The 13315-nt window shown below is 39.7% G+C and overlaps 1 protein-coding gene and 1 gene segment (V, D, J or C); one reads left to right on the top strand and one right to left on the bottom strand.

Annotated features, from left to right (window-relative positions):
* The first annotated feature begins 2103 nt into the window (after positions 1–2103).
* Positions 2104–3488, top strand: LOC130844602 (T cell receptor alpha variable 14/delta variable 4-like). The segment is given in 2 exon segments: positions 2104–2203; positions 3181–3488. Coding segments are annotated over 2 exon segments (357 nt in total).
* Positions 3489–7195: 3707 nt separating this feature from the next.
* On the bottom strand, positions 7196–8047 carry LOC130844892 (ADP-ribosylation factor-like protein 2-binding protein). Its single transcript, XM_057721215.1, has one exon. It carries the CDS (start codon positions 7854–7856, stop codon positions 7365–7367), a length of 492 nt encoding a protein of 163 aa, XP_057577198.1. The 5' UTR covers positions 7857–8047; the 3' UTR covers positions 7196–7364.
* Positions 8048–13315: the final 5268 nt, after the last annotated feature.

Here is a 13315-nt window from a genome sequence, read left to right as displayed (position 1 = left end):
CCTGGCTCTGGCTGCCCTCTTTTGTGCACTGGGAGCAGCCACAGGGTGGGGTGGTGTTTGGGGGAGACGTTGAGCATTGGCACTTGGGCCACTTTTGGTGACTGGCAGGCAAGGCGCCTTAGCTGCTGGTGTGCAGGTCCTGATGGAGTCTGTGCCCTGGTTGTAGGATCCTTGTCCCTTTAATAGCCTCCTGGAGCCCTGGCTGCTGTTCTCCCAGGTGCTCCCCACTCCCTAGCTGAGCAGCATACCTCAGTATTCTGGGTGAGGTGAGAAAGGGGCAGGTCTCTTTGGCAGCCTCCCTCGAAGCTGGGGAGCAGCTGCTCACTCACAGGTGCTCACTTTCCTCTGTGGAGAAATCACAGGCCAAGAGTGTTTCTCTTGGTGCCCAGGTGTGGGCTTCACGGGAGAGGTGATGAGGGAAAGTGAAATTGTTCCCCAAACCCTCTTCAGTGTGTCCAACCTCAGACCCTGTGCTGGGACTTCTCTGCTGGACTGCTGGCTCCTCAAAGCACTCCCTTTGGTGTATGATTGCGAAAATTGATGTTTCTTTGAGGGGAAAAGATGGTAGAAAATTCCTATTTTGTCACTTTGAATTAAATTTTAAATTTTAATTCCTAAGTAATTACATAGAAACATTGGCTATTTTTGGCTTATGTTTCTGTTTATTTTGAATTTTAATACATTGTACAGATCACGTAGCCATCACATGATTATGATACACAACAGTTTCATTGCTCCCCAAAGCTCCCTTCTGCTATCCTTTGGTCATTACAAACTCCCCTCTTCCTAAGTCCTCACAAACATTAAAAAAACATATAAATTCAGAATTTGATATGACACTGTCCAATATAATTGTTCTGGACATGGACACATTTTAAATAACAGAAGTACAGTCATGAGATCCCTTAATTGAGAAGAAGTTTAAAAGAGTTAAATAATATGAAGAAAAATTAATGATGTTTCATATTTAGTCAGCCAGCTGTTAGAAAACAGTTGGGTGTTTTTAAATTAGAGAACAGTTTGTACTGTGTGTGGTTCCATCAAATTTACTGGAGATTCTTGTGCAAGATCTAAAGTAGATGCTTCAACCAATTTAGCTGAGGCCATAATTACTTTGAGACAAGAAGATGAGTTTTGGCTAATGTATCAAGAGATAGGCTGTGATAGGCAACGCGTCTTTGTCATTTGCCATGGTGTTGGGTCATATCCCTAGGCATGGCTTTCCTTTTACATTCATACACAAACGAAGATTTATTACAATCAGTGGTGATCTTAAGATCAGCTGTCTTATGGTGGTGTATGAGGTCACCGACAATATATTCCCTTTGGAGCTGGGCATATGGAATATGTACCAGTTTGGTGTGGCTCATTTATGATCCCAACTGAGTTAATGGGATGAATATAAATTCAAAGATTGGATAACCTGATGACAAAACTAAGGTGTCTAATCTGGCTTCCACGAGCAGAACTGGACTGTCAAAGTAATAGAGAAGTGAAGGGGGCCCTCTGGAACAGGACTCAATCTGAGCAGCCTCAGTCTAAATTCTTGAGCAAAGAGTGATTAGAATTTTCTGCTTTGGCCCCAAGATGGGCAACTGAACAAAGATTGGTAGTGAGGAGAAATATTGCTGTGACAATAGGCAGAACAAAAGAGCTAAAGTGCTTAGTCCAAACAGCTTTGCCTTCTTATCATTAAGGGATTTATTTCTACCTTAGGTGGAAGAACAGCATGCATAGATGTGAGGACACATGGTTATTATATCTTATGTTTCTGTAATACATTCCACATTATTTTAAAACAAGACGTACCCACTCAGTTCCTCCACAGGTGCAATGACCAAACACAGTCATTGGTGGGGTCATCGGTCTTCCTTGCAATATCAAATTTACCTCGTGTTTATTTTCAGATGTAATTGCTATCAATTGAAGAGCTGGTTAATGGAAAAGGAAGTTAGGGTTGAGTGAGACTCTCACCTACTCCATAGAGAAGCAGACATGACCCACATCAACTTGCTACACGAGGAAACCTCTGTTTCCTGTTGTGGGGCAGCAGCAGCACAGCCCAGCAATTCTTCCCTCACCCTGTCAGGCTTGCCTCAGCTTGCAGTCTTGAAATTGAAGAAGATATCTTCCATCTGGTGGAAGACCTCAAACATGCTTCTCTCCAGTCTTCTGAAGGTAGTGGTGGCTTCAGTGTGGCTAGGTAAGGATGGCCCCTGTGGGATGGTGCCCCGTCTATGACCTAAGGACCAGGGGAACAGGCAGTCTTATGGGTACCCTGGGAAGGAAGGGTAGCTGGGAGTGGGCAGATAGTTCTGGAAAATACAAGAAAAAAGTCATTACTATGGAGACCAATGACGGGACCATTCTTGGCCTTAGGAGCAGACAGGCCATCGCTATGATAGGGACCACCCTGGGCACAGCAGGCACCAGAGGTGAGCAACGTGGTCCCTGAAGGGCTGCCCTTCTGCCCTCAGTGTACACACCACAGCCACTGGCCCAGGGACTCGACTTTCTCTGGAAATGGTTGTTGACTCTGGTCCATGTGATGAATTTGGAAGTGGAATAGAGAGGCCAGCGAGGCGCCTGCCCTTTAGTCTGGCCTGGGCCCGGCCCACCTTAGCAGCAGCCCTGCTGGGTGCAAAGACTGGGCACACGTCCCAGTGGCGTGGCTTCTTGGTGCTGCGACAGGCTGTCTCCACTCCCGTTCAGATGCTCAATCACATTAAACCAAGAGAATAACTTTTCAAAACTTTGTCTATATTAGATTGTACTTATGTACATATTTTGCAGTTTCACAATGAGAAAATGGCCTTAACAGCCCCTTACTCTCGGTCCACGTTGTAAATAAACATGTGTTTAATACAAGTTAAAGCTATATATGAAAACTCAGAAGTTGAATTCTGTCAGCTTAAAACTTGTGTAGAGAATTCTGATTTTTCAAATGTGAAGGTATTTACATTTGTGTTGAAAGTCATATATTTTTATCTGTGCAATGCTGAGTGCAAGCCACCAGCTCCTAAATAGAGAAGTTTCCTATATATGCATTTTAAGTGGTTAAATAAACACTGTTCTCTGTACTCAGGAAAAAAAATAGAATTTCTTTATTCCATACCACTTATTCCTAAATCTTTACTTCTATGTTTTGTTTGTTTGTTTGTTTGTTTGTCTTTCCTATAGGACCTAGTATTGCCCAGAGTGTAACTCAAGACCAGCCAGCAATGTCAGTGCAGGAGAAGGAGGCTGTGACCCTGGACTGCACTTATGACACAAGTGATCCAAGTTATAGTCTCTTCTGGTACAAGCAGCCCAGCAGTGGGGTCATGATTTTTCTCATTCGTCAGGACTCTTATAACCAGCAAAACACCAGAGAAGGTCGCTACACATTGAGTTTCCAGAAGGCAAGAAAATCCATCAAACTTGTCATCTCAGCTTCGCAGCTGGAGGACTCTGCAGTGTATTTCTGTGCACTGAGGGGCCCACAGTGAGAGACGTGTTGGAGGGAGGTGTACCAAAACCCAGGGCTCTGCTTGATACATCCACCTGCTGTGGGGACCAGGGCAGGGAATTGCCTTCACAGGCAGGAAGTGGTCTGGGCTGTGGCAGCCAAGGTGTAGGGTTAGAGGGAAAACACTCATTCTAAGAAAATATTTTTCTAAGTTCACAGACCACATCCAGAGCTCTCATTCATCAAAAACATGCCTATCCCTGAGTATTTGGGTTTAAATTGCTTGTTGAAGACAAAAAATAACCACATAAAATCGTTGCCATTTGGTGATTAGATGGAGCTAGAAAAATTGACTGGGGAAATTCAGAAATGTGTGACTCAAAAATCAATAAAAATATGTATGAATTGTTGGTCTTTCAGATCAATTTGTTCAATAAATACTTAGTGTATACATATTATATTATCGACATTATTTTGAATGAGGAATGTGGTCAAATCTCTCTGTGGTTTTCCTCTTTTTGAATATCATGCTGTTACACACCATTTAATGAATTAGTTTATTTTAGGTTTATTAGATGAATTAATGCAATCCCATTTACTTTCTAAGGTGCCTAATATGTTACAAACGTTGTGCTAATACTCGTTCCATGTTATTAACACCTCTAGTATGAAAGATCTCAATTTCCAGGTTTAACTGCCTCCCATCAGTCTTATCCACAAAAGGATGAATAATTTGTGCCTCTTAGAGGACGTTGAGAAAGAGCAGAATGGGAATTACCTTCTTTCTCTTCTCTCGCCCCTTCGCTGCACCACTCCTTCAAAAGCATTTTTGCCATCATGTGGCATATTTTGCACACCTCCAGGCCCTCTTTTCCAATCGGTGTTACACAATCCCAAATACTCCTTCTCTCCAATTTCCTCCTTCCACCTCTAACCTCATTTTCTCAGGGCCTCAATATTTGAATGGTAATGGATGATTGATAAGCGATCCTGTAACCCCCTCTTATATTTGTATCTGGAAGCAGATGTGTAAAGTATAAATCTTGAAATGAATTCCTTAAATTCTTTTAAATTAAATTTTTATCATTTTAGCCTGCATTTTTGCTATTTAACAATTTTAAGTGTTCAATCTGGTGATACTAAGTAGCTTTACATTGTTGTTCAACAAGCACCACCATCCATCTCCAGTACTCTTCTCATCTTGAAAAACTGAAAATTTATACTCATTAAAGAGTAACTCCTCATTCCCTTGTTCCTCCTGCCCCTGGCCACTACCACTCTGCTTTCTCTTTCTGTAGGTTTGACCACTTTAGATACCTCGTACAAGTCAAATTATAAAATATTGATCATTTTGTGACATTTCATTTATAATAATGTCCTCAAATTTCACCCATGTTGTAGAATTTTTTTACCTTTTTAAGGTTGAATAATAGTCCATTGTAGATATACATCACATTTTGTCTATCCATTCATCTGCTGATGGACATTACGGTTGCTTTTTGATAGAAACAAGGATGTATATAAATATCTCAATATTTGGGGTATATATCCAAATTCTTTTAAATTTTTTGAGTATACGATCAGAAAGAGAATTGCTGGATTACATGGCAATACTATTTTAAAATTTTTGAGAAACACTTATACTGGTTAATCTGAAAAAGTATGCTCCAGACTGCTTTATTACAAGCCAGTTACAAGGAAGAGAGAAATGTGATCAGTGGCCATGAATGAGGTTTCAGTGTTCCAGCGTTTACCTGAAACCAGACATGTTTGTCATCCTTGGTATGGTGCTTTCTTTGCTCCTCAGGTGCCTACTAAATAGTCTGAAGGGAATGGTCAAGGCACTACCTGGTGGTCAGCTCCTGAACTGCAGCTTGAGTATCCTTTAGAATATCTTTCTTTCCTCCTTTGGTGAAAGGGCCAAATCTGCAATTATTTAATTATTTTATTAGTTCCATTTGCATAAGTAAGGAACCTGTTCAAAGACTGTCTTAAAATATTTCAAAGATTTGAGAAGTCATTTTGCCACCCTCTATCTCTCCCTCAACTTTCTCTGAAAAGAATCTATAGCAGAAAAAAGGGGAACAGATTTTTGCTATTAGACAGATCTGTGTTCAAAACTATTAGCTCTGCCATTCAGTTTCTAGACACTCGTGAGCTTTGTTTCATTATTTGCAAAATGACAGTGATATCTTCTTTAATATTTTGTTGTGACAATTTATCAATAATGTATCCACAGAGATTCACAAGTAGCAGATGATTAATTAATGAGGGTAAGTTCTATAGGTGCAAAAAAAAAACCCATTTGACAGAATTCAGTATGTATTCCTGATTAAAAACTCCCAGCAAATTAGGCCTTAAGGGAATTCCTCAACTTAATAAATGTGCTCTAGAAAAACCTACATCAAATATCATACTTGATAAAAGACAGAATGCTTTTCTCCCAACTTCAGGAATAAGGGAAGAATTTTGACTCCTACCATTTGTACTTAATGTTGTAATAGGGGCTCTAGCCAGTGCGATAAAATATGAGAAAGAAACAAAATACATGCAGTTTGGAAACACAGAAGCGAAACTATCTTTTTTTTTTTTTTCATGGTACAAAAGTATTTAATAAGTGCCACGTCAGTACAGAAAAACACATAGCCTATTCATCCTTTAAAACCAGAAGAGCCAAGTGAAAAGTCAGTAGAGATTCTTATTTTTACTTGAAAAATAAAAACAAAAAACAAAACCAGGTACACACTGGGAACTGAACTACTACGGTTTTTCTTTCTAGAGATGTGACATCCATGTTTTCTGGTCAGTAATGTTCTATCAAACATTGTACTAAACCAATGTACTAAATCCAAGCAGACAGATGACCAGTAAAGCTGTTTGCTATCTCCTACCGAGCTAGACCAGTGCAATACTATCATGGTAGGATTATTTTGACAGCAAGAAGGAAGGGCAGAGCCCCTATCCCAACAGAAAACCTAAGGAGCTAATTTACACAGAAAGGGTTTTAAGCAAACCTGCATAAATACTAACATGCTCTAAGAAAAGGATACCTTTTAGACTACTTCCAGCATACATTCATTGGTGCCCAGTAAAACAGGAACACCAACATAGAAAGCATTTTTGCTTTCTTAGCACTAACAGCTAAAAAGCACACAGCATATAATACTTTGATCTTGAAGTGGGTAATCATGGAAGTTCCAAGATTATATCCACTAAGTTAGCCTGAGTGTTTGTCTATAAAAATATTTTTTCAAAAACACATAAACGAGTGTTATAGAAACAGTGGGACTACGTCAGAAGACAGTGCTAACAAGGACTGCACATGTAAGACTAGGAACTGATTTTCACAAGTACGTTTTAGGTAAAGGAGATCTAAGTTGATTCCTATAGCCAAGACTAGCTGTGATGAGAGGATTTTCAGAAATCTTGAGATGGGCAGCTAACATGAGTTAAACCCTAGATAAATACTCCCAGTCAAAAACCCCATTGAGGCTGCAGGACTGAAACTGAGCCATATAAAAAGCTGTGAGTGCATAAAAAGCCTGGTGGGACATGCAAGGCCTGCTGGGCCAGGAGAGTTGGTGACGGTGGGTTCTTCCAACAAGGGCACACCAACACGTATGCTAGGGAAGTGCCCCCCAGGTGGAATGCTGCACTTGGGCTTGCTGCAGGAGCCAGACTCAGAAGCTCCTGAGGTGTCTACTTGGGGAGGAGTACTAGGGTTACTGAAGACAAGAATGTGTCCCAGGAAGGTCAGGTGATTTTCTTCTGACCCATCAATACTTAACATTAATGAAGAGTTGCAGAATCAAGTCAGTCTTTCCAAGATGTATTCTTCTGACGTCATTAGCCAAAGCCTCTCCCAGTCTATTGGGCTGGTGATGTCTAGGAAGATTCCATTACCTGGAGGTGGGACCTAGGGCCGCAGATTGTTCTGGGAAGCTGGCATAGAAGATGATTTGCACAATGAAGTCACCACTAAACCGCTGCTTAAGTCCAGTCCCCGGCCTTCTTTTTCTGCTCGATAGTCCAGAAACATTTCTTTAAAAGCCAGAAAATCCGTAAAGGTGAGCAGCATGTCGAAAATGTCCCCAGCCACTTCATCTTTATGGTGCTGTAAAGTTGTAGTGAAAGCTGCCATGTTAAATCCAAGAATCCGCTCCAACAGCTGTTCTTCTATATACTTTTCTACCAGAGAAATATATTCATTAAAAATAGGTGTGTAGGTGAGCTTATTCTCTTCTGTATCTTCAAACTCCTGGTAGTACTTGTCCATGAAATTCCTCTGTAATAACTGGAACTCATCATCCATGATAATGTCCTGTAAATATCCAACCACAGCATCAAATTCTGCATCAGAGGCGGAAGAGATGGACAGCGCGAAGCTCTCTTCCTCTAGGGCGTCCATCGCTGCCGCCGCCGCATTCACCGCGCGGCGGGGAGCGGGCCCGCCGGCCTTCTACCCGGCCCGCGGCCCTGGCGCAGCCTCTGCTCTGCGGAGCAGAGCCCCAACCGGCATCCGGGACGCCTCGCTGCCGTGGCCGCTGTCGGCTCACGGCCCGGCCGGGTAGTGCCTGAGCGCGGCACTCCGGCTGCAGACTTCCCGGCTGCGGCCACGCCTCCAAGCCCGGCCAGGCCTCACGAAGATCCGCGAAACTATCTTTATTCACAGACAGCATAATTGGCTGAGTATAATTTCTAAGGGAATCTACAAAAAAGCTACTAGAAAAAATAAAAAAGTTAAACAAAGTCAAATATACACCTAACATGTGCTCCAGTCATTCCACTTCCAGATATTGACCCAAGAGAAATGAAAGCATGTCTATAAAAAATCTTATTCACACCTGTTTGTAGCAGCTTTATTTGTAACAGCCCCACCTGGGACTAACAGAAATGTACATCAACATGTGAATAGATAAACAAATTGTTTTATAGCTATGTAATGGAATACCACTCAGCAAGACAAAGGAATGAAATATGATTATAACCATGGAAAAAACTCAAAAAAAAAAAAGAATTATGCTGAGTGAAAGAAGCTATCAAAGGCACATATCATACCATTTATATAAAATTCAAAATATGCAAACTAATTCATGCGAGAAGTTTTGCATGAAAATGGGAGTAGGAGGTGAAGAGAGAGCTAAGAGAAGGATTAAAAAGAGACAAGAGGAAACTTTTGGGGTGATGCATTGTTCATTATCTTGACTGTGGTGATGGCTTCACAAGCATATACATATGTCAAATCTCATTAAATTGTTTAAGTGGATGTAATTTATTTTTATGAAAATTATGCATTAGCAAAGCCATTAAAATCCAATATAACAAATATCTTTCTTCAGTGTTGTACAAGCCTTCTTTTGTGACCCAAATGCAAAGTATTTCTCTCCTGTGTGCTCACTGGCCTTAAACTGTGTTTGTTTTTAAAGTATAGGTAACAACCTTCTGTATCCATGTGTTATACATTTATTTTCAAACCTACATCATCCCAACCTACAATATTTTGCATTCTCTCTATATCAGAATAGAAGTTTGTAACTGATTTTCCAGAATTTCTTTCTAACATATTTTTGAGGCAGGTTCTGACAATGTGATTTGGAAGGTGGAGGAGAAAGGAAGGGTACATGAATCCAAGCCAATACATGAAACCAAGCCTGATTTAATTATTTAAATCTGGATTCACATGCTAACTCTGGACTCATGAAGCTCCTTGATCTGAATCTGAGAAGACTGAACTCCTGGAAACACCCTGGGCTAAGCTTCCATCTCTGTGTCTAGGGATCCATGGTTGCAGGGCTTTACTGAAGATGCATCCTTCACTAGAACTTTATCCTGATAGCGCTCAGTAGTTTTGTTTTATAAAACAAATGGTCATAAAAAGAGAGCTAAAGAAGTACTTGTTTTTGCTGCTGGTACTTCATAGAAAAAGAGCAGTTTTTAAAGAGTTATATAGTCATGAGGACATTTTCCCAAGCTGCTCCCTGATCTTTGATGACCACCTCCATCTAGGACAGTTATCCCAAATGAAACCTTGCAAACAGATATTGGACTGGCTGCAACCAAACCTCCTGGGGAGCTTTCAAAAATTACAAATTTGTGGGTCTCAATTCTGTAAAATGTGATTCACGAAGTTATTGGTGTGTCCAGAATCTGTAATTTTAAGTCATTCACACATTAATTCTATTATTAACTATTGTTAGCTGTGTCTTTAACAATTTGAAAAGCTGGAAAAGAAGAGAGTCCGAACTCATGCTTCAGCATTTTCACACAAATCCACATCTTCAGGATTCCCAACACTGGGGGAAAATTATTTGATTAAGTTTGGCAAGAAAATGTGGCAGATGGAATAGAAAGTATGCTTGGGGCTAGATATCGACTGAGAACATAGGATTAATACTTGTCTGATTCACATAGGCCACCTCTCTTATCTTGGAGTCAAGGAAATAGTGGGAGAATAAGACACTGATATCAGATCATTCTATAAGGATCTGATAACTTCAATTATGATATTTCTTTTGTTTTCACATTTTAATGATTCTGAAATTCAGGATTATTTGACTATTGATAAAATAGTATGACTTTCTCCCCAGAAAAGACTTTATTAAAAAGATTATTGCATTTCTTACAAATGATATAATTTAGGACCAATAAAATATTCAAGTAGCAGTGATTCCATAATCAAAGATCCTTGATTCATTATTTTTGTTTGGCATAGCAAATATTTAGTGAGCATGTAAGAAATGTCAGTCACCATTGTTCTATAAATTGGTACAATGGTGAAATACAGAGATTTACTCAATACTGACTCGGCTTCTTATTACTTCCTCTGTAATCAACCTCAAACTCTTTTCTGACATTCAGTGGATTATAGGCTGGCCCACAATGGATACAGGAGAATATAAAGTACTATGCTAGAGTAGTTAAGAAAAATGATGTCTTCTCAGCTCCAGAAATACCTGTGATGCTCTGTTAAAAAACTTCCATGTCAGGGAGTGTCCTAAGAACAAAACAGACCTGACCTGAGAAGTTATGACAGCTGTTGATCAGATTTCCAAGTGCCTCCTGCAGACTGACATGTGCCTCATGAATAAAGTCAAGGATAACATTTTTGTGACTTGGGGAGGAGACCAGGAAACATGCATCCCATTTCAGTGCCTGTCCACCAGGCACTGTTTCCTAGCACAGACACATTTCCTGTGTGAAGCTAGGCTTAGTGTTATCACTTCACGGTGACTTCAACATTTCTTCATGTTAAGCAACAAGAACATTATTCAGGAAACACTCTAGAGATGAGCTCTTCTGCAGGCTTAGTGATGGTGATACTCTTAGTGCTTGGTAAGCAAAATGCCTCTAAACATTTGGGTTCATTCTTCTTTAATGTCAACAAAACCTTTAATCATAATTTTATCTGAAAGCTTTATGCCCAAGGTGATAGAGAACTCTTTTATTTTTCCCGAGGACAAATCTGTGGAGACTGAGTAACCCAGATGGATGGCCAAGTGACTCTTCCAGAAGGGGCTGAGCTGACCATGAATTGCACTTATTCAGCCACTGGGTACCCCATTCTCTTCTGGTATGTTCAACATCCCAGAGAAGGTCCACAGCTCCTCCTGAAAGCCACGAAGGATGAGGAGAAGGGAAGCCACAAAGGCTTTGAAGCCACACACCACGGAGAATCAAAATTCTTCCACTTGGAGAAAGCCCCCGTCCAGGAGTCAGACTCGGCTGTGTACTACTTTGCTCTGAGTGACACAGTGACGGGAACTGCAGGGAGAGCTGAGCACAAACTCTGAGCAGCAGCAGGGAGCCTGGATGCTGAGTGTCTCTGTTTGATCCACTCTGTGGCACAGTCTGTGGTGCTTTGTCCCTCAGTCTCTGGTTGATACAAAACTTGTACAAACGGCTAGAGCGTAAGGACAAGAAGTGAATATTCCCCACACCCAACTTTTCATTGGTGAATTTGAAAAAAAAGTCTGACACCAATAGTTCCCCATCCAGGGCCAAAGTAATTTCAAGGTAAAGTCACATAAAGAGTGAGACTGGGGGTCAGTTTAAGAAGAAACAAGAAGCACCTGGAAGTGTGCTGTACCCCTGTGGAAGGGTTTAGAAACAAGAAGTGTCAATTACACTTGAATAATTAGGGTGGATGGTGCTCTGTGTGTGTGTTTGTGTGTTTTGAAGGCATTCAGGGAGCGAAAGTTGAAAATAGGAGGACTGAAAATATGTAAGCAGCAGGCTACCCATGTTCTCTACCAGTGCCTGTGTATCAAGCAGTGATCACTTCCCAAACCCAGCAGAAAATTGGAAGTTAGCCATTGATGAATTGAGCAAAAACACAAATAAGTAAGAAAGCTGAAATAATTAAAAATTTAAAATATAATAATTAACTATTCACTTCAAGGAAATAAAATGTTGTTCGAGAAAGTGACATAATCATAGTCTATATGAGTCAACTAATTTTTGTTCTAGATAAGTTTTACCACCAATAGTCGTGATTAGGCAGAATACCTATTTTCCCCAAAGCTTGTGTATTACTAAGGTTTTGGACTTTTGTTTATCAGTTATACTTTTTTAAAAAAAAGTTAATTTAAAATTTATGAATAAGATGGAGCTTCATTTCATTTAAAAGTCATTTATATGTTTTTGTATAAATTGTCCCTTCATATATCTTCCCATTTCCTACGGTGTTATAATCATTGACATATAGATTTTAAAGAACATTCTCTATGTTAAGAAAGTTGTCATAAGACTGTTATATATGTATGTCTCTTAAAAAGGTTTAATATAATCTTTTTTACTTTGTTTATGGTCTTGATTGTTTGCCATGTAAAATTTTAAAAATAGTATGTATTAAATGTTTTGAAAATTTCTTTTATGGATTCTGAGTTATAATTCATGTTAAAGCTCTGTAGCACTCTAAAATGGTAAAAAATTTTATCTCATATTTTCTTTAGTTTCTCTCAGATTAGTTTTGTCTTTAAATCTTTAATCTAAATTTGTGTGTGTGTGTGTGTGTGTGTGTGTGTGTGTGTGTAGTGAGGGTAAGGTTTACGGCTTTCTATTTTTCTTAATTTTTGTTTGTTTGTTTATTTTTAGGCAGCTACCCAGGCTCAACATTTTGATTGACTCATTTCCCTTTATTGATTGTAAATGTTAAATTTGTCTTTTTTCCTATTGCTTTCATTTTTCCCTATTAAGATTTTCAAGCTAAGCATTCTTTCTTATCCAATATTTATACTTTACTATTACCAGTGCTTTATGCCAATAGCTTACAGGATATGTAAAGAATATATATCCAGTCAGCCCCAAGCCTGTGCTAGAAATAAAGACAGAGAAAATGATGTGATTGGAAGAGAGGCCATTGGAGAAGGAGGGAGAGAGAAACCCACTCCATTCCTTCACAAGATGTGTGTGAGGTGTCACCTCAGGCAATGGAAACCATCTATCTGTGTTCCCAGATCTGTCAGTTGGTTTGGACTGAGAGGACCAGACAAAGTAGTTGACACCGTGCTCACAATTAGTCCATACAAGAATGGGAAGTAGACAACCAAAACTGGAGAACAAGAACTATTTTGTATCATTCTGTCTTCTTCTTGAAGAGGAGAATTTAAATAATGAGGACTTGGATTTAGAGTTTGGAAGAATCCCATCTACTTGAAATGGCTTCAAATCTGCCACTGTCTCAGTGTTTTGAAACCTGTTATTTCTTTGGAGGACATTTTTGAATTATTTTCTGTTGCTACATAACTTTTTGATGAAGTTTGTAAAAATCCATTGTAATAAATATCATTGCCTCTCTTGAGAGTGTTGTTGAAAATTAATTATATTTCAAACATCTTGCCCCTAATTTAAACAGAACAGGTATGGGCA

The sequence above is a fragment of the Hippopotamus amphibius genome, chromosome 2 (genome assembly GCF_030028045.1).
Source record: "Hippopotamus amphibius kiboko isolate mHipAmp2 chromosome 2, mHipAmp2.hap2, whole genome shotgun sequence".
NCBI classification, from domain to species: Eukaryota; Metazoa; Chordata; class Mammalia; order Artiodactyla; family Hippopotamidae; genus Hippopotamus; species Hippopotamus amphibius.
This window is presented reverse-complemented; position numbering and strand designations above follow the sequence as displayed.

Excerpts from the sequence above, each read along its gene's own strand:
- LOC130844892 (XM_057721215.1), bottom strand. The coding sequence starts at position 7,856 with ATGGACGCCCTAGAGGAAGAGAGCTTCGCGCTGTCCATCTCTTCCGCC.